Source organism: Chiloscyllium punctatum, chromosome 48 (assembly GCF_047496795.1).
Source record: "Chiloscyllium punctatum isolate Juve2018m chromosome 48, sChiPun1.3, whole genome shotgun sequence".
In the NCBI taxonomy this organism is placed as follows: domain Eukaryota; kingdom Metazoa; phylum Chordata; class Chondrichthyes; order Orectolobiformes; family Hemiscylliidae; genus Chiloscyllium; species Chiloscyllium punctatum.
Genome location: NC_092786.1, coordinates 36,221,301 through 36,242,469, shown reverse-complemented (window position 1 = coordinate 36,242,469; position 21,169 = coordinate 36,221,301). Strand labels below are relative to the sequence as shown.

The 21,169-nt window shown below is 39.8% G+C and overlaps 1 protein-coding gene across 1 annotated transcript; it reads right to left on the bottom strand.

Moving 5' to 3' along the window:
- Nucleotides 1-605: 605 nt before the first annotated feature.
- pdia3 (protein disulfide isomerase family A, member 3) lies at nucleotides 606-20,910 on the bottom strand. Its single transcript, XM_072564954.1, has 13 exons — nucleotides 20,629-20,910; nucleotides 14,271-14,349; nucleotides 12,899-13,016; nucleotides 10,792-10,899; nucleotides 9,144-9,273; nucleotides 6,092-6,208; nucleotides 4,579-4,704; nucleotides 3,934-4,116; nucleotides 3,279-3,387; nucleotides 2,336-2,464; nucleotides 2,161-2,240; nucleotides 2,021-2,078; nucleotides 606-991 (listed from the first exon to the last, which is right to left on the bottom strand). The coding sequence occupies exons 1-13, from the start codon at nucleotides 20,760-20,762 to the stop codon at nucleotides 872-874; spliced, it is 1,491 nt and encodes a 496-aa protein (XP_072421055.1). The 5' UTR covers nucleotides 20,763-20,910; the 3' UTR covers nucleotides 606-871.
- Between the last annotated feature and the right edge of the window lie 259 nt (nucleotides 20,911-21,169).

Sequence of the window (21,169 nt, the reverse complement as noted above, 5' to 3'; positions counted from 1 at the left end):
TAATTCATAATTAACAATCTAGTCAACCCTATCGAAGGAAGACAGATCCAAATTTGAAGGCGAACAAAAGCATGAGCACTAAACATGGTCTGAGGAAAGATTTTACAAGCAAAACACAGGAAAGTGTGACACCCAAGCTAATTTCAAAGTATTTACCCAAATTGGCTTTTGTTGGATAGCCAAAAGCAGCAATGGTAGTGACAGCGTCCTGGTCCAGGACATCTGCATTCTACTGGATTAATTGCAGACTGCAGAGATACATTTTAAAGATGTGAGATTAGGCTAGTATTTACTTGCCTAAAATTGTCAGCATGAGCAAGTATTCACCCTTCAGACCATTAAAGTTTCAAGAAAGTGTTAGAAAGTAGGATGTCTATTTTCTTTCCTCAAGAAATTTGAATGTTTCACCCATACACCTCCCAGCACAAGGCAGGCTAAATTTTGCTGTTAGGGATTAATTAGCTCCTAAATTTACAAATTACACAGTTTAATTTGAAGATTAAAATGAGCAGTTAATCTGTAATGAGAAAACGACTCAAATAATGAGAGCAAATTGAAAATACATGCTATAAATTTAGTGTGTGCAAACATTGCAGTGCATTCAGTTTGGTTTAAAGGGGTTTATTGTTCCAAAATGTACAAAAACATTCACCAGTACAAAATAAGACCAAAACAAAACCTGAATTTCTGCCCCTTTTGATTCAATAACTTTGATAGTGCATCTTAAAATTGATACAGAAATGGGACCGGTATGGCAGACTGTGAACCCTCTTAGAAAGTGACTATTACCACCACCAAATCTCTAACCCAACCCTGGCTCCAATTAATCCTTGCATATCAAGATGTTAGCATTGGAAGTGTTTCCAGTAATTTACAGGTCTTCCTTGTCCCTCTTCTTCTTCTTTGACTTCTTTTCTTCCACTGTTACAGCCAGAGGATGTGTAGATTCCTTCTTCAAGTAATTCATGAAGTCACTAACTTCACGACCTCCCTGAATTAACAACACAGCGATAAACATAATATTAAGCATCAATAGTTAATTTACACAAACTAGGAGATAAGAAAGAGAAAGTTTTGCTCAGTACAGCATTATAAGTTCAAAGCTTGGGGTTCAAAAAAATCTCCATTAAGCTTGCCAATCAACTGTCAATTACCTAACTGGTGCATTCTCCATGGCAATAACTTTCAAATAGTGTGCTTACCAACCAGATGTTCTGCACATTATTCCCCTTTACATTGGTATCCTTGCAAATGATGAGTACAAGATGATGAGTTTCACCAAAATGCATCTAACAAACAACTGTTTGAAGACTAATATGAGATTTACTATCATTTAGGAACATCTATCTGCATTTCAAGTTGGGTTTAGCTTTTCCAGCTAACGGCTGCAGTTGGCTACCTGATTTTGCATGCTTATACATGCTTAGGCTTATTCAAAATGAAACAATGAATCATAACCTAATTAACAATATTTGATTAGCAGCTGCTTCAAAAGGAAATGGCCAGATCCCAGATACATTTCTTATTTGTGGAAATGAACTGACTCAAGTGATATAGACATACTTTGTATTCTTTGATACAAAGGTGATCTCAGATTACATACAAGCATGAACCTCAGCACTTGCCATAATTTCTTACGGATTTCAAATCCAAGGACAAATACTCAAGACTGATCTTGGAAAAAAATTGATTCTGAAACGGAGGTGGCTTTTACTGCTCAAGCAATATCAAGACACCATGGCTATTGAAACAAGATTTTCAAGAAGCACCTAATTACTAAAACTAGCTTTTACTAAAGAGAGTTATCTGAAAAGGACCAATTTAGTTACATGGAAGATTTACTTACTTCGAACTATTCAACCAATGGCTGTTAATCAAACAACAATTCAAGTATCAATAACAAAGTTAAATTCGCATTTACTCATTTTTACAATATTTTCTATAGAAACTGCAGATCAGTCACTATATTGTTACAAAAAGATTCAAAGTACAAATTGTGTAGTAAAAAAAATGAACTTACCTCATATTTCTTTGGGCTCTGCTTCTTACCCATCGGGGCAAAATAAAGTGTGGGGAACCTAAATATAAAGAAAATAATTCAGAAAGGATTCAAAATGAGGGGCTTTAAACCAATAAGATGGATTATGTCACCACTCTTACCCTTGAACTTCATAAGGTGAAGGCACATCATTGGCTGTAGCATCCATCTTGGCAATGACAATGTTAGAATCACCACTTAACTAGCATTTAAAAAAAAGACAGACAATGTAATGGAACAATTACTTTGTAAAAATAGGCTTGTTTTTTTTTCCCCCCAATCAGAACACAGTCTAACCTTTTCTCCAAGCTCCTTATACTTTGGCTCCAGACTCTTGCAGTGGCCACACCACGGAGCATAAAATTCAATCAAGACATCCTTCGTTTCATCATTTACAATGTCATCAAAATTCTCAGCGACTACAACCTGTAAAAATACAAGTCTGCATTGTTTCAGGTAGGAACACTATATTCTAACGAATTGACATTGGAAGAGCAAATTGACAAGACAAAAAAAAATGTACCCAACTGTCAGCCATTGCAAAATATGAGAAACACTGCTCCATTTCAATTCTGCAACTAATTTCTCTCCCCTCACATACACAAGTGTCAATTATTTACCAGATTGAAGGCATAGTCATTCTCAATAAACAAATGCAAACATCCAATGTTGAATGTCAAAAAAGATTAGCAAAAACACAGTCTCTCCACCCAAGTGATTACGCTAAATGGCTTACAAGTGTTGCACAGATGAAAAGAAACTAATTCTGGACCAGAAGTTCCTTGAATAAAGTGTGGGTCTATTGCAGACCAGAGATTGATTACCATAATTAGTCAGCAACTCTACCATCACCACAGGGATCACCTGGTTTATGGAAAGCACGTAGCTTTTTCAAAAGAAAGTTAATTTCCACGTTTGCTCCCAAAAAACACAGAATGGTGCCAAAGTAGGTATAAAATGGCTAGCATTTTCTAGCAATTAAGTTCCTCCAAGATTCAATTCATCTGAACAAAAATATCCATTAGTGCAAGGTGCATTACTCCAACTTGTTAAACAAAATACATGACATATGCAAATATTTAGAACACATTGGTAAATGAACAATCAAATAGCAGGTTGCGCAGATAGTTCAATAAGGTATATGGTGATTATTCTGCAGTTAAACACAGTAATAAGTCATTGCAAGCTCAAGGTTCACGGAAAGAACTTGACGGCAAAGAACAATACCCAAGAGACTAACCTTCACAGGACCATCATTGCTCTCTGGAATTGGCTCAGATTTAAGATAACGTTTCAATTTACCATCAAAGTAGTCCTCTAGAAAACGTTCCAGTGCTTTACCATCTCGCCTGGCAAAAAGAAAAAATAAGGTCCTCAAAACAATGGAAGTGCTAGTTACAAAGCAAAACGTTAAGTTGCTTAGTATATCAAAAGCATTTTTAAGACAAAGTGCCTAGTCAAAGCACCAGATTTCTGACAAGACAGCCACAGAGAGTTTGATTTGTACTTATAAGATTTGAAAGTATCTGGTCAGATTTACAATCCACAGATAATAGTCTACAAAAACTAAATGTACTTTTGCAAATACATTAAAAAAAAACATTAAATTCTGTTCCTACAGCAATTCTCATTACAAAAACATTAGCTTTAAGAATCACTGGTTTTGCATCTGTTCTGTACACATTCAAGTGCAGAACTGAAGTTACCTTCTGTTAGCATCACTTTCCAAACAATCTGTCTACTCATCTAAAAACATTCCAGTTTACGAGCATATCAAGTTAATGGAACAACCACTTTTCTACAAGTTTTGATATTTCCATACACATTAATCCCAGTGACAAGGTTGCTTGAACAGACCAGAGAGTCTCTGCTTTCCACCAACTCAATGTACTTACGAGAATTCTTCTTGCATCACGTATTTTACGTCCTTAGCAGTTTTGATAGCAACCACAGGAACATCACCAGTGGCAGCATCTAAGCCAAATTCTGAGAGTTCGTGGCCGAAGGTTTTAGAGTTGGCCACAGCAAAAGTCAGCTTCTTACCATCATCCAGAAATTTCTGAGCAACTTTCATCACTCTGTACAATAAGAATAGACAGACCAAATATTAAACAATGGTATGGTTTTCAAAGAAACATATTAAAGTTATGGTTATGGAATGAATCAAGATAGGAAAGATAGATTCCATAGTTGTTTAAAAGAATGTCTCTTGGACCAGTGGCTTCTCAAACACACTGTAGTTAAGAAAAAGCTCAAGCAAAAACATAATAGGTGCTAATATTTTGTGCATCTCTTTTACAGTGCTTGCTGCAATCTGATACAAGCTCTATCATTCAATACTTGCAAGTGCTCTTTACATTTTCAGTACTTGCAGCTAGAAAGGAAAATAGAAAAATTCTTACTATTGTGAAGGTGACAGTTTAGTTCTGATGAACCTTGAGATGGGATGAAGCAATAATCATGTGGGACATTACACATCAAATATAACAAAGCAGTCATAGTTTAAAAGCATTTGATTAGTTCCAACGTGCAGTCAGTACCTATTTCTCCAATAGTTAGAACCTTTTGGGTTTTTTTCATAATCCACATCATAGTAAGCCACCAGCAGATCTTTCCCTTTTAACTGATCTTTATTATCTTCAGTCATATGGGGACAGATGCCAAAGCTGCATTAAACAAGAAATATTACATTACAAAAACTGACATCTCTGAACAAGCTGATTACAAATATCATACAATCAGTTCTTTATGGTCCTTGTGGCACAGCAGTAGTATGCCTGCTTTTGAGTCAAGGCTCCCAGAGTTCAAATCCCACATACTCAAAGTGTATAATAATATTTCTGAACAGATTGATTAGAGAATACATAATAAATTGAGCTAGTCATTTCTTTCCTCTGGCTTCTACAAACAATAGTCTTTCACCTCTTTTGTTGTTAACGTTTAGAGGGAGGATGGCACCGCAGAGTGTGGACTGCCTGATTTCTCCAACTCATCTTCCTCCCTGCCCCCTTTCCCTCATCTTTGGTCTTTAATTAGACTGCCCTTAATGAGCTTTATGTGTAAACCGGTAATTTGAAACAGATGATTTAGTGGTGGTGGATAAAAGGTGAAAAGTAACATGGGTAGTTTTGGTGATGGAAAAAAAATCTGTTCAGTTATGCATGAAAGCACTCCTGCATGTAAAGTTTTAAAAAGCAGACATTTAAAGCTCCTGTGGCAGTGCCCTTTCCTGAGTTAGGAGACCCAGGTTAAAGTCACACCTTCTCCAGAGGTGTGTAATAGCATGCCTAAATAGGTTGGTTTGACACGAAGGGCATGACTTTTGCTGAATCCTCCACCATTAACATTCTCAGAAGAGGGAGTTACTATTGACCAGAAACTTGAATGGGCCAGCCATACAAAATACTGTGATAACAAGAATTCAGCATCAAGTAACTCAATTCCATTTCCCCAAACTCTGCCTGCCATCTACAAGGGACAAAACATGATGGAATATTCCCCAAAACACGGAAGAGTGCACTTTCAGCAACACAAAGCTCAACAGCAACCAGGACATAAGCTCATTTGATTGGCACCAAGATCCAACAGAAAACACCATCCACAATATCATCAAACCACTACCATCTAACAGGATAAGGCTAGATGTGTGGAAGTACAAACACTTGCAGACTGCCCTTCAACAAACCAATCACCCGGACTTGATTACTGCTCTTTACTGACACTTGGTCAAAGATCCTCAAACTCCCTCCCAGATAGCACCATGTGCGTAACACTGATCACAAAGAGATTAGTGTACAAAGTTTCTGGCCTTGTTAGTGATACCCACATCCCACAAATCAAATCCCCTACAAGACATTAATAATGTAGTCTTCCAGCATGATCATAAAGCAAAATTTTTCACCAGTTTCCTTGTGCAAAGTAAAGTTAATATACTCATTCCCTTCCCACATCTGGAACTAACTTAAAAAAACATTGCAAAACTTCAATCCATGTTTCAGTTTGAATAATCTAAACTCACGCTATTATAAAACTTGTCACAGAACTGGGACTTACATGTTGTCAAGGACAAATTTTTTGATTTTTGCATTTGTGAATTTGTCTTCTGTGTACTGCACACTGCTACTTTCAAACTTGTTTGCCAGTCGTGGAGGTCGGAACAGAATAACTCCCCTATGTAAAAGTAAAAGCAGACATTGTCATTGCGTTCAACAACAAAGGTGCCAAGATCAAAACTTAGAAATGCATCCTTTCTTCTCTAAAGATAGCCCCCACTAACAACCACTCACTTAAAAAAAACTTCCTAGTGATCAGAAATGAACACAAATCCATTTTGAAATGCTCCTGAGTGAACATTTACTGCACCAATGCTAGAGTCTGCACGGACCATGGATATTACCTTGCTGGTGCATCATTAATCAGCTCACGGTTGGAATATGCACATCCATGGTGTACTTTGCTCACTAAGTGCTAGAAGAATTCTCAACATATTTAACATTAAAACTTTACATTCTGTCATTAATAAAGGGTCAGCAACAAGCTAATAGATCTTGGCTGTCAACCAATTAAAGAACGTGCAGGAGAAAGAACCAACATCCTTTTAATTAAAATGGACATACTTATGACTTCAGGCATCTTACTTCAGGCAGTCAGTCAGTGACTGAATATTTATGATTTCATCCTGGTAAGAATTAACTGTTCTGATCAAATTCCAGGTAGTATGCACCAAACAAGTGGATTTTATACTGGAAAATGACTGCATAGGCTACAAATGATTATCAATATTGAAGATTCTGCAGAACGATGACAGCAGACAGTTTAGAGTGTTTAAACAATTATATACTTCAAAGCCTGAAACTGGAAGCTAGAATCCAGTCATAACACAAGACTATTAAGATGCTCAGTTCTTTAATTATGTAGTGAATGAAACCAGACCAACCACAGCACAAGAGGCATTTGGGTAATACTTGGAAGAGAATTATTAAAAAGAGTGAAGGACAAGAGTGGGAAAATGTGTTCAGAGTGGAGAACCTCAATATGGCAATGGCACTTATTTAGACACAAATGCTTCCAAGGTAAAGTTTCACCAGTTAGGAACGTCCAAGAACATCAACTCTGCTTTCCAAAACAATGCTGCCACTAATCCTACTACCTCTCACTAGTTTTGCATAAAAAGTGCTATAGAACGAAATACTTGGGAAAGCACTTCATAGCCTATATGGCAGATGGCACCAGTTACATGCTTTAATTTGTCAACTGCAACTCTCAGTACTAGATGACCAAAATACAAGTTAGTGACTGAAAAGGGAAACATTTTCAGCAGCCACTACATTGGGAAATGAAAGGAGGTTTGAGCCTTGCAGCTCCTTGAGCTTCCTCTGCTATTCAATGAGATTATGGTTGAATGTTTACAACAATTTCACTTTCCCACTGGGCCACATATTTCAACACCCTTAATATTCATCTTTAACATCCACAACTCTTAGAATGCAGAATTATAGCAAATCATAATCCCATGAATAAAGATATTTTTCATTAGTCCTAACTTCCTTCATCTCAAAATTATAAGTTCTCATTCTTGAGCTCTTCAGCCAGCATACACCCTGTCAAGCTCTCACAGCTGAAGTATTTAAAAATAATGAAGTGTGTTTTTTTAAAAATTGTGCTTAGATTTAAATTACGTCACTAGCACTGGCCAAATTCTGACAGTTATAGAGTCACAGACATGTACAGCATCGAGACAAACCCTTCGGTCCAACCCGTCCAGATACCCAAACCTAATCTAGTCCCACCTGCCAGCACCTGGCCCATATCCATCCAAATGCCTCTTAAATGTTGCAATTGTACCAGCCTCCACCACTTCCTCTGGCAGCTCATTCCATACACGTACCACCCTCTGTGTGAAAAAGTTGCCTTGTAGGTCTCTTATTTCTTTCCCCTCTCACCCTAAACCTATACCCTCTAGTTCTGGACTCCACGATCTCAGAGAAAAGAGTTTGCCTATTTAGCCTGCCCATGCCCCTTATGATTTTGTAAACCTCTTTAAAAGGTCACCCCTCAACCTTTGACGCTCCAGGGAAAACAGCCCCAGGCTGTTCAGCCTCTCCCTATAGCTCAAATCCTCAAACCTTAGCAACATTCTTTTAAACCTTTTCTGAACCCTTTCAAGTTTCACAACATCTTTCCGATTGGAAGGAGACCAGAATTGCATGCAATATTCCAACAGTGGCCTAACCAATGTCCTGTACAGCCGTAACATGACCTCCCAACTCCAGTACTCAATTCTCTGACCAATAAAAGAAAGCACACCAAATGCCTTCTTCACTATCCTATCTGTGACTCCACTTTCAAGGAGCTATGAACCTGCACTCAAAAGGTCCATTTGTTCAACAACACTCCCTAGGACCTGACCATTAAGTGTATTCTTCAAATCTTTCCCTGAAACATCCAAAGAACTGAATTAATGCTGACTGACTACATTTTAAAAATACGTATTTGTCCTGAGTGCAGCTTGTATACAGCCTTAGAGCTTCTAAAAATTACAAAGCTACTCCAACAAAAAAAAAAGTCTGGAAATTAAGCGGCGCATATCTCAGTGTTTAAGTATTTTAACATGAGTTGTGAAATTCTCTTGCATGTGTTTGTTAAAAGAAGAGAAACCCATTGATTAAAATGCCTACATGACTAGGTATTTGTTTGCCAATCCAGTGCACCTTAACAGCATGATCCTAAGTATTCAACTGATTTGTGGTAGCAGAAAAAGAATTACGTATTATTCAATTTATTGATCTAGATATAAAGTGATTATGTTCAATTGCAGGCTTTCCATGAATAAACAGAAGATTGAAATTTAAATCAAAAATGAAGTTTTCAAAAACAGGGGACACTTTTGGAAGTGGCCTTGAAAAATCGATAAAAGATTACAAGCGAAGATAAACATTTTGGATCAAAAGACTGTCCATATGAAAAGAAAAGATGGATAACTTTTTGATTCAGTGAAAAGACAAGTTCCAAACATCTTCACAACATTAATGCATTATCTATTGACAATGCAAGCAGCAGCCATATGGTTAACTTTGGATGGTTCCCAATACAAGGCGGTACATACTTGGTCTTGATGTCGTATTTCTCAAGTAATTCCTCTGTATTAGTGTGTGCAAAACGGTAGTTCTCCCTCATTGCACTCGCTGCCTTGAGGAAATCTGCCTGGGCTGAGCTAGCAGAATCTTCGAAAAAACCTGCACAACAGGCACACAAATTGATTAGAGTTTATTTTAAACATTTTGGCAAATCAGCAGATTTCTAGTTGTCACTGACATTTTCAGTGAAACTACTAGCGAGTTCTGAGAAGAATTATAGCTCATGTTGAGGTTCTGGATGCAAGTTTGCTCGCTGAGCTGGAAGGTTTGTATTCAGATGTTTCAGCACCATACTATGAGCCTCCAGTGAAGCTGATTTACCTAGTATGGTGACAAAACATCTGAAAACAAATCTTCCAGCTCAGTGAGCAAATTCATGTCCAGAATGAAACTATGTACGTAAACCAAGGAGAGTTCATAGTCAGAAATACTTAATTAAAAAAGGTTTCTGCAAACAAGCAAAAGTAAGAGAGAAAATCTGATTTTATCCCTTTAGATTAGAACACTACTAAAAAAGGAAGACGCAATACCATAGCGATTTAAAATAAAGTTAAAAGACTTAGGTGGAGAGTGGGCAAAAAATTATTTTGCAGAAGAATCAAAGAATTAATCATACCCAGAATGATTAACTAAATAATAATGAACTGATCACATGGGTACTTCAAACAAGTACTAAAGCCAGCCATTTTTCGAATGAATACATAATTTGGCACAAATTTCGGTACTAAGGAAGCTTTCACAATTGCTGCAATAAAGATAACTAGCATAACCCAAAGATTTACTGAACCGGATCAGTACCAAAACTGTCTTGCCAAGTCTTCCAGTTCTACCTTGATCCTCCTGGAAGGTTTTGCAAAATTAACTGGGTAAACATAATTGTCTTCTTTTCCACTGACAGTTACAGCTAAAAAGAGGAGTTCTTATTGCTCATTGTGAGTTTGTGTGAAGGAGGTAAACAAACATCATGCAGACACATCCAGTTTGCTCTGATAGTAGTAAATAGAGTTTGAAGTTTGCCACCATGTCATTTACTGTATCCATTGCTCCCGATGTGGTCTCCTCTACATGGGGAGACAGGATGCCTACTTGCAGAACACTTCAGGACATGGAGGTGCTGGGCCTCCTCCATCACCAAACCCTAGCCACCCGACACCTGGAGGAAGAATGCCTCAGCTTTGGTCTTGGGACCCTCCAACCAAACGGGATTAATGCGCACTTCACCAGTTTCCTCATTTCCCCTCCACCCATCTTTCCCAGATCCAACCGTCTAACTCGGCACCAGCCTCATGACCTGTCCATCTTTCTTCCCACATACCCGTCCCACCCTCCTCTCCAACCTATCACCATTACTCCCACCTCCATCTACCTATTTCACACTCAGCTACATTCCCCAAAACCCCACTCCCTCCCATTTAACTCTTTACCCCCTTGGCTCATAAGTCTCATTCCTGATGAAGGGCCTTTGCCAGAAACGCTGATTCTCCTGCTCCTCGGATGCTGCCTGACCTGCTGTGCTTTTCCAGCACCACACTCTCGACTCTGATCTCCAGCATTTACAGTCCTCGCTTTCTCCTAAAAATAAAATGTCCCGTTCAAGTTTAATTGACAGCTACTCACCAACAACAGAAGCATCAGCGTCATTAATGAAGCTCTCCAAATCTTCAGCAGTTTTAATTTCTATGGAGCTTGGTCCTGCCTGTTTCTTCAATTGGCTGACAATCCCATCTGCGCAGACATAACAAGTAGATGAGCTACTGTTGAGCTAAAGACATCCTTATAATCAAGTTAGTTTTAGCCCTGGATGACAAGTAAAATCTAAAAAAAACAACAATGTGAGTCACAAGACTGGTACACAATCTCTACACTATTTATTATTTGAATAACCGGCAAGATATTTTCAAAGGATCTTGAGGCTAAAATCAGACAGTTTCAGGGATGATGGCGGGTATTGTATGGCTGTAAGTAGTACAGAGATGAAATAAAATTTAAAATTTTTCAAATTTAAAAGTAGCACTGCAGAGATTACAGGCAACATTACCAAGATGCACATGTTATGATACAATGCCACTACAGGTGGGACTGGAAGCCAAGTTTTCTGGCCTTGACAGAAGACAGTAGCATTACACCACAAGATGCCTCTATTCTCCTCTTAATGTATCTGTTCGAATGTGTTTTGGCATATCTGGGGCAGGAGGAACATGACACCAGATCATGTAACCTGGACATAGGGACACTACTATTTTACGCAAAGATGTTTTAAATTTGGTACTGCTGACATATGCTGACAGAAATTCAGCTTGGGGTTAACTGAGACACCAAGGTTTTAAACAGCTTGACTTGATGATGTGGCTGAGACAGGAAACTGGACCACAGGCATGAATATCGAGACTGTCTTGGGGCCAAGGAGATAATTTCAGTCATCCAAAATGTTCACTGCTACATAACTGGGTTCCAGAAGCAGTGGCAAGATTGAAAAGATGGTAGACAAACTGCATCTTGTCAAAACAATGGAAACTGTTTCTACATTTCAAGGTGACAGCAAGGTACAGCTGACAAAAGGCAGGAGCCACAGATGGATTTTTAGTGGACACCACATGTATCAACGTTAGCATGGGAGGAGATATGCTCCGGCTGCTTTGAAGACAAATAGTTTCTCTAAGTGCAATAACTGAGGGGAGGCTTGCAAGGACAATGCAGCATTAAAGGCTACAGAAGATTGAGAAAATTCTTTTGCAGACATGAGGTCAAGCAAGGAAGTGAATACATGGAAAGGAAAGAGAAATTAGAGAAAGACATAGATCTTGGAGTGCAGGTTCATAGCTCCTTGAAAGTGGAGTTGCAAGTAGATAGGATAGTGTAGGCGGTGTTTGGTATGCTTTCCTTTATTGGTCAGAGTATTGAGTACAGGAGTTGGGAGGCCATGTAGCGGCTGTACAGGACATTGGTTAGGCCACTGTTGGAATATTGCATGCAATTCTGGTCTCCTTCCTATCGGAAAGATGTTGTGAAACTTGAAAGGGTTCAGAAAAGATTTACAAGGATGTTGCCAGGGTTAGAGGATTTGAGCTATAGGGAGAGGCTGAACAGCCTGGAGCTGTTTTCCCTGGAGGGTCGGAGGCTGAGGGGTGACCTTATAGAGGTTTACAAAATTATGAGGGGCATGGATAGGGTAAATAGACAAAGTCTTTTCCCTGGGCTAGAGAACTAGAGGGCATAGGTTCAGGGAGTCCAGAACTAGAGGGCATAGGTTTAGGGTGAGAGGGGAAAGATATAAGAGATCTAAGGGGCAACTTTTTCACGCAGAGGGTGGTACGTATATGGAATGAACTGTCAGAGGATGTGGTGGAGTCTGGTACAATTGCAACATTTAAGAGGCATTCGGATGGGTATATGAATAGGAAGGGTTTGGAGGGATATGGGCCAGGTGCTGGCAGATGGGACTAGATTGGGTTGGGATATCTGGTCGGCATGGACAGGTTGAACCGAAGGGTCTGCTTCCATGCTGTACATGTCTATGACTCTAAGGCTAACACACTGTTTATAAAAAACTAACTTAAAGTAAGGAGCAACTTGAGTTGAACAAATCCAAATTGTCATCAAGAACAAGCACTAATAACCCAAATCCAGCAAGATTATAGATGGTGATCTAAACCACAAATGGTGCAATTAGCTGCCCATTGTAAGATTAAAGCTACCAATGGAACATAATTATGTTAGCTCCTACCTGCTGTTCTAGGACCATCATAAGAACCAGACTCTTCACCATCACGGAATATCTTCAAAGTTGGGTAACCACTGACTCCATACTTGGTGCATGTATTTGTGTTTGCAGTGCAGTCAACCTGATTAAGGTCAATACAATATCAGACCATTAGTCCAGCTGAAGTTATTAGAATATACAAACTACACAAGCACTCACCTGTTGTTACAAGGAAATGGGGAAAAAAAGTAGCAAAACAACATTTCAATAATTTTCAATAGGGTATTTACAAAGTTCATTTTTGTCTGTATAACTTTAAACAGATTTAACACTAGGCCTATGCTTTTTTTTTAAGCTTCTAGGTACTACCATTTAGAAATAATTCAACTTATTAACTTTGGACAAGAACTAGCAATAGTGATATCCAAGTGAATTGTCAACATGTGCACTAATCTCAATTGCAAGCTTGTGTCTTTGTCGTTTCACAATTTACTTGCACACATTGCATTTCCACTGTTCTAATTAAAGGATTAATCAAAGGAAAGTGCTTGATGAGTGTACAACTAAATTCCAACCCAACTATATCCTAAAAACTTCAACCTAACCATTAAAAACCATTGCAAGACTGACTTTAAGCAACAGACTTCTCAGAATGCACACAATTAGGGAACAAATTAAGCTGGTATGCAAAATGAATCCAAGCTGCCAAGAATTTTGATTTGATTCATTCACAGGATGACCGCATTGAGAGGTGATTGTCCTTAAAATGGTGGCAAGCAGTCTTCTTCAATACTCATTATTCAAGCTTCCAAGGTCAAAATCAGCACTGTGTTATTGAAGTGATCCTGTTCATAATGGCAATCACAATCTCTTCCTGGCTTTTAAGAGCCTTACACTTCTGTATTCTCTTGCCAAAATACAGTTTATCTTCGCAAAAGATTGAGCAAGTAATCACTGTAGTTGAAATTAATTTTCTGCGGGGGGGGTGCCAAAAGTGCTCCCAACTTGCATTTCCATCAATTATCTTCAATTTCAGTGATATACCAATACTGGTGATTGCAACCCTTGCTATCTTAGCATTGCTGAGCTAATAGTTACAATTTAATTCATTGTAATAGCCTACAATAAACTTTAGATAGGTTAACATATATCGCTTTGGTTAAACATGCAGAAACACATTGAGAAAGTAAAGAAAATACATGTTTTACTATTTAATTTGGTTATCAATACAACAAAACGGTACATAATACATCAAGCAAAGAAAATAAGCTTTGTCAAAATACTTGCAGATGCATATTTGAGACTTCCAGTTTATTACATTTAGATCTGAAGTTGTCAATTGTTAAACTGTACTATTCCTATTCGACATCCCGAACAGATACACTGAGTGACTTACCTTCGCTAGAGGAACTCTTCCTTTTAACCTAGTAGCAGCAGCTTCATATTCTGGGGCCAGCCTCTTGCAGTGGCCACACCTGTATAAAGTGAACAGTGATTAGAGAACATGATATACACAAAGATCATGCAGATATTCCACTCATTTCGGCTGTATTGTTATTACAAATGAGTAACTGGATGAAAGGCTCCACAATTGAGGGCTTTGATAAGGTAAACAATAACAGTTTCCAAGGATCTATGAACTGGTGGCATACTAATTTAAGTAGTAAGGAGAGTTAGAAAACGTTCCTTCACAAAATTTTGAATACTAATCATTTCCTATATAATCACACTTATGGAATAATTTACTTTAAATACAATAGACAATTCAACAACTGCTTGAAAAATGTGACAAAACAGAGAGGGTAAAACATCAGCACAGGCTTGTATGGTAGCGAAATACACAGTGGATGCTACATCTCAAATTTTAAAAATGCTGGAGAAACTCAACTGGTTTGGCATCATCTGTGGAGAAAGAAAGAAAGACAGCTAACATTTCGGAGTTTCAAATCTGATATTGTTTTCCAGAACTTTATCAGTGCAGGTTTGACAGACTGACCTACTGTTCGTAATCAGATAGATATTCTTCAGCAGTCCTTTCCAAGCCTTTACGACCATGACCCCATTTCAAGGTTTGAGAAGTGTCTCAATGTAACTGAAACATTTGAGTTTGGGGGAAGGGAACTCCTGCTGGAACAGGGTTGTAACTGTTAGGAGCTCCATGGCAGACATGACTGTCTCAGAGCTTTCAATCAAATTATTAGCATATAGAACAATACAGCACAGTACAGGCCCTTTGGCCCTCGACGTTGCACCGATCCAAGCCCACCTAACCTACACTAGCCCACTATCCTCCATATCTATCCAATGCCCATAAAGAGGGAGAGTCCACCACTGCTACTGGCAGGGCATTCCATGAACTCACGACTCGCTGAGTAAAGAATCTACCCCTAACGTCTGTCCTATACCTACCACCCCTTAATTTAAAGCTCTGCCCCCTCGTAATAGCTGACTCCATATGTGGAAAAAGGCTCTCATGACCCCAACTGGAGTCCCAATCCCCACTTCAGGAAGCCTTGTACCAGATTCTAGTTTGTTAGTTAACAAACTGCAACCTGTTCAAAATTTATAGGACAGCAACTAGACTTGAAATTATTTAACAGTAGGACTTCTACCTCTACCTCCTCCACTTGTCTGCCCGCTATCAGTTCAGTTAGTTACATTGTCACAACCCATTTCAATCATGCATAAAATCCCATGGCTGTTCATTTATAGTTAACATTATAAAAATACTTAAGAGCTGTCTCTTATACCGCTACAAGTTAACAAAATATGTACATTAAAAGATAGGTCAGAAGAGAAATTGAATTTTTTTTAAGTGCAAGGTTGTGCAATCAGGACCAAATGATTTCAAATACAAAAACCAACCCTCAAGGAAATCTAGCCAAACCAAAATTTAAGTTTCAAAATAAATGCCAAGAGTTAAACTGAAAATCCAGGTCTATCAGACACGCTCATAACATGTCATTATGAAAATGATATGCACGTTGCTTCAATGTCTTCAGCTTTTATTAGCTTTTGACAGTTTAAAAACAATATCTGTTACAACATTTGTTCTATTTCTTTAGGCTTTCAGAGACTGTCCTAAGAAAACAGACAACAAACTTGATCTCAGACACCAGTAATATAACAAACCCAAACTCATATCCAACAGTAAAGTAACTCCACACACAACTCTGTACTGGTCACAATCAGCTGCAGTACTCTGATAAGAATCAAGTAGCTTAGACTTACCAATCCACTCTCATGAGAAGCACATAAAAAAAGGCCAATGATAGATCCTTGGGGAATACCAGAAGCTATGGTGCAGAAAGCCACTGGAAACGATTCTTTAGCTATGTACAGATAGCTGAGAACAGAACCAGGTAAGTGCAGCCACTCCCAGCAGGATAACAGTAGAGAAGCACTGGCAGAGGAAGGCCCATCAAGAATGCTAATAAGTAGCAAGACAGGTCAAGAGGGATTAGGCAAAGTATACTTCATGTAATTTGCAATTTGTACGTGAAGATCTTTTATGATACTACACAAGGAATTATAGACTGATTCAAGCATGGTGCTCTGGGAAAGACAGGCAGATATGTGGGAGCAATGATGCACAAGGACTTAAGGAAGGGGAGCACAAAGACGGAATGGCAATTTGCAAGGACTATGGGATCGGGGATTTTTTTTGACAAGGTGGATGTTAACAGCAGACTTGTAGGAAGGACAGACAAACCAAGATAGTGAACTGTTAATATCATTGGCCTACACTTGAACAAGGAGGTTAAGTTAGGTGGTCAACAGATTAATGGGAACAGATTAGAGGGAACAGAAACTGGCCTGCATGGACAAGATAAACTAAGAGGGGAGAAACTAGAGAAAGACTTGAGTTCAAGGCTCAGGAACAGAAGTAATTAAAAGGAAGTTTGGCCAAGTAGATTTACTGGTCTCCAACTTTCTCAAGTACTGCTATTTATTTCTGCTATTAACTCTTGATTGGGGAAAATTAAGAGATTTTGAGATGTTTTGGCGAATTCAAGTTGTCAGCATCATGCAGAGTCAGCAGTGTTAATCCTAAGTAGCTAGCTCCCATGTTACTACAAATCCTGTGAATCACCCAACTCAGTGATTGCATGTGATAGGAATCTGCCACTTATGCATCGCATTCAGTTCAAACTGAGGTGGTTTATTTGAATCCATACCCCTTTTATAGAACAGCATTATATAGGAGACTAGGGAAGAGGGAGAACACTGATATGATAGGATATTTTCAATCTTGTCTAACATAATTTTACTTTGTGTTACTGTGCACATGTCAGAACTCGGTGCGGCAAGTTGCTGGATTGGAGACCAAACTTACATTCGACAGTTAGGTCAAATACAATTTATATTTCTAGTAAGCCACTGCTATAGCTTTTTTATAAATTAAAATGATGCCTATATTTCCAGGGTACTGGTTTCTCGCCAGAAACTTGGTTGAATGTTGTTCTTCAAAGACGGATTAACCAGGAACAGAATTCATTTCTAACTGCACCACCCAACAAAGTAACAGGAACTCCACCATAATCACATGCAATGACAAATCTACCAAGTAAATATATTGTTGGATTAGTAGAAGATTATTGTAAAAATAAATGCACCACTGACAATAGAGACTACTGAAGAGTACAATGTGCAATAATTGCTTCCAAGTTAAGTATTTACACCTGTCCACTTCTGGCATTCAGCATTAACACAAATTGCAAGACAAAAGAAACCAGGTTAATAATTCATCTATACCACAAAATGGCATCCTTTGGCACTGGTAACAAACAGCATTTCACAATTAAAGGTTCACACCCCTAGGTTACTGGATGAGAACAGTTTGTTTCGTTGCGAATTAATTCATAATACAAGATTGTTGCCCATCACCTAGTAAATCACTCAATAGTCATCACACAAAATAAAATGCAAAATTTTTCAACTCTATTTTGATTTAGTTCCTACCCTCCCCTTCACTGTTTTGATCACACAGCATTGCCCTTTGATGTGAAAGGCAGTGCTTGTCACTGGGCACTCGGGTGTTTTCCTATCTTCCTGGTGGTGGAAATTGAATAAAGATTTGTGCACTTTGTGTCTTTCACTGTGTCTCACAACTGCACATACACACCATGGGTGCTGGGGAAAAAATAAGCACTACTGCATTTAGGCATTTTTTTTTCTTTTTAACCCCACTGCATTTAGGCAGTAGTGTGGGGTTAAAAAGAAAAATAAAAATGCAAAATTTGAGTTGTGTACAGTAACTTTAATCAGAAGTAAGAAAATGCAAGAAAGGGAATGAGGCTTTCAGTTTCACAAGTTAGTATTCTGCAATTTAACAGTCAGAAAATGTTTTGGTCATCTGATAGTATACCATCAGCAATCACTAGGCCAAGTAGAAGGTTCTATTAAACTGTGCTCCAAATCTCCCATAGGCTGACCCATTAGTCAAGCTACATGATCATATTCTTTTCCTCACATGATATCACAAATGAAATAGGAATAGAACGTAAAGGATGCAAAAAACCCAGCAATTGCTCAGATTAGACACGTTACATTGGGGAAAAAGTTTGCAGGTGGCATGCTTGCTGCTTACAAAATTTTAAAATGGATCAGATAACATTCCACAATTGGTTGTAGTACTCAAGATAAATAGAGTAGGTCAGAGGAGACAATCAGCACTAGGGTAGGATGAGAGTCGAGGAAATTAAAATGCATCTGAAAACATGCTCAGTGAGGGGGAGAAAGTGAAAACATACAGTATTAACTAATTCAAAGACAAAGATCAATGAATCATACTGTACTCAAATTTTGTCTGAAAGAATGAGCGCCATAACACACTTGTTGCATATTTGGAAGTCCAGATAACTTTGGACATTGGATTCCCACAGTTTACCTACACTTAGTTTCATTTCTTCACATTTATATTCCAGATTAAATGCAATCTTTGTAATTTTTGTTTATACAATTAATATGATAAAGTAAACAAGATTTAAGTCCACCAGTAGAATATTGTCCACAATTCTGGTCTTCCTTCTGTTAGAAGGATGTTGCAAAATTTGAGAGGGTTCAGAAAACATTTTACAAGGATGTTGCCAGGGTTGGAGCTGATGAGCCACAGGGAGACGCTGAATAAGCTGGGGCCGTTTTCCCTGGAATGTTGAAAGCGGAGGGGTGACTTTATAGAGATTTATGAAATTATGAGGGGCATGGATAAAGAAAATAGACAAGGACTTTTCCCCAGGGTAGGGAAGCCCAGAACTAGAGGTTGAGAGGGGAAAATTTAAAAGGGATTGGCACTGGTATCAAACAGCAGTTGCCCTCAGTGGCAACATTTTCACAGAGGGTGGTGTGTGAAATAAGCTGTCAGAGGAAGTGGTGAGAGACTGGTACAATTACAACAATTAAATGGTATCTGGATGGGTATATGAACAGGAAGGGTTCAGAGAGATATGGGCCAAGTGCTGGCAAGTGGGACTAGATTAGATTACTATAGTCAGCATGGATAAATTGGACTAACAGGTCTGTTTCCATGCTGTACATCTCCATGAATAGGTTGTTATAGTATTGTTGTGACAAATAGTTTCTGTAAAATATCCATTTCCATTAGCTGGACAACTAAGTTAATTTTCAACAACTAAACTGACAATTTAAAATGGTGTTTGAAGATTGGTTAAAACAATTAGGTTTGGCTTGGCTTCATACTTTTCCCATATATATAATTCAAAAAGATATAATGCAACAGGAACACGTTCACAGAATCCACGTGTACCAATCAGCATTCCTGGGTCAAAACATTAGATTTTCCTCCAAAGAGGTTTGCAGGCGCAAAATATACAGTTTTGCCACAACAGCCAACAAAGCAAAGCACAATGTGATCAGCAATGACTGCAATCTGGTTGTTCAAGCAAACACAAGTCAGACTAGCTCTCACGCAAGATCAAATGGGCCAAAATCAAAACTGTTGAGGATGCAACTGAAAATAAATCTGGAATTAGTTGCTAGCAACAAGGGAGTTGCCGTAGCCACTTGTCAATGACCGCAGCACAATAATCACATTCATCCTGGTTACCACTTAGTAACCCATTCTAAATTTTCAGCAGCGTAGTGACACAGCTACAAAAGAGAGATTTCATTTCATGCAGCCCCCTGCGTGAGAAGGTGATCAATGTCCTCTTTCCCCCCCGCCCCGCCCCCTCTCTCTCCAGGTTCTCCCCCCCCGCCCCCCGGGAGAAGAGAGAAAGGGAGGCGGGAATAGCTACCAACCAATCAACGCTGGCCACCCAGGCCCCGGCACCCAATCAGCCAGAGCCACGGAGTGCGCGCGCCCATCGTTTCTGGCCAGGGCCGCTGCGGCGAGTGGCCGCGGGTGGACGACGGGAGTTGTAGTCCGGTGGACCTGAGCCCGCCGGCCAACCGCGGGAAGGGGGAACTACAAGTCCCGTCAGAACCCGCGCGCCGGAACCGTCCGCCGAAAATGAAGGGGGACAAAATCCCTCTTCTTCCCCCCCCCCGCCCCCCGTATTCTAACAGGATTCACCGGCAATGCTACTACCCCTCCCCAAGCAACTCAACCCGTCCGGGGTGGGGGGAGGGATTGGGGAAGAGAACCGGGGAACGGTTGGGAAAGAAGGGGTCGCCTCTGCCTCCGAAGCGGATGAACTTTTCGACGACCGGGCTCTCTCTTCCACAATATCGCCCCCCGCACCGTCGGAAATAAAAACGTAGGGGTAGGGGGGTGGGAGCACCCGGGGACTCACCAGGGGGCGAAGAACTCCACCAGGATCAGCTCGTGGTCCCCGATCCGATCCTCGAAATCGTCGTCGGTCAGCTCGAGGACGTCGCTGGCCAGGCCCGCGCCCACGGCGCACGCGAGGAGCAGGAGGCGAATCATAGCGAGGATGGGAGGTGAGTGTGTCTGACTGAGAGAGCGTGAGTGAGTGAGAAACCCGAGCCCCGCTAACACCGCTGGCGGCCTCCTCTCCGGCCTTTGGTGGGCGGACGCGGACAAACTGAAGGAGCCGGAGCCCCGGCGGAAAGCAACCCCGCCCCCCCCACCAGTGTGTGGCGCCTCCTCATTGGTCGGCGGCCGCCTCACGTGGGGGGCAACCCGCCAATGGAACCGTCCTCGGTGCTGACCTGGACCAACCAGGAACGGCGCCCTCGGAGTCTGCGCAGTGCGGCTTGGGGGGGGAAGTGCCCTGTCATTGCAACTTGTGCAATGCTGCAAGATTGAGTTGCAGCTTTTCAGTAATAATGGGTACATGCAGCGTGCAGGCACTTTTATTTTAAAACAAATGC

Excerpts from the sequence above, each read along its gene's own strand:
- pdia3 (XM_072564954.1), bottom strand. The coding sequence starts at position 20,762 with ATGATTCGCCTCCTGCTCCTCGCGTGCGCCGTGGGCGCGGGCCTGGCC. Across the intron at positions 10,900-12,898 it reads TGATGGTCCTAGAACAGCAG|ATGGGATTGTCAGCCAATTG; the intron begins GTAGGAGCTAAC and ends ATGTCTGCGCAG. Across the intron at positions 3,388-3,933 it reads GTGATGCAAGAAGAATTCTC|GCGAGATGGTAAAGCACTGG; the intron begins GTAAGTACATTG and ends TCTTTTTGCCAG.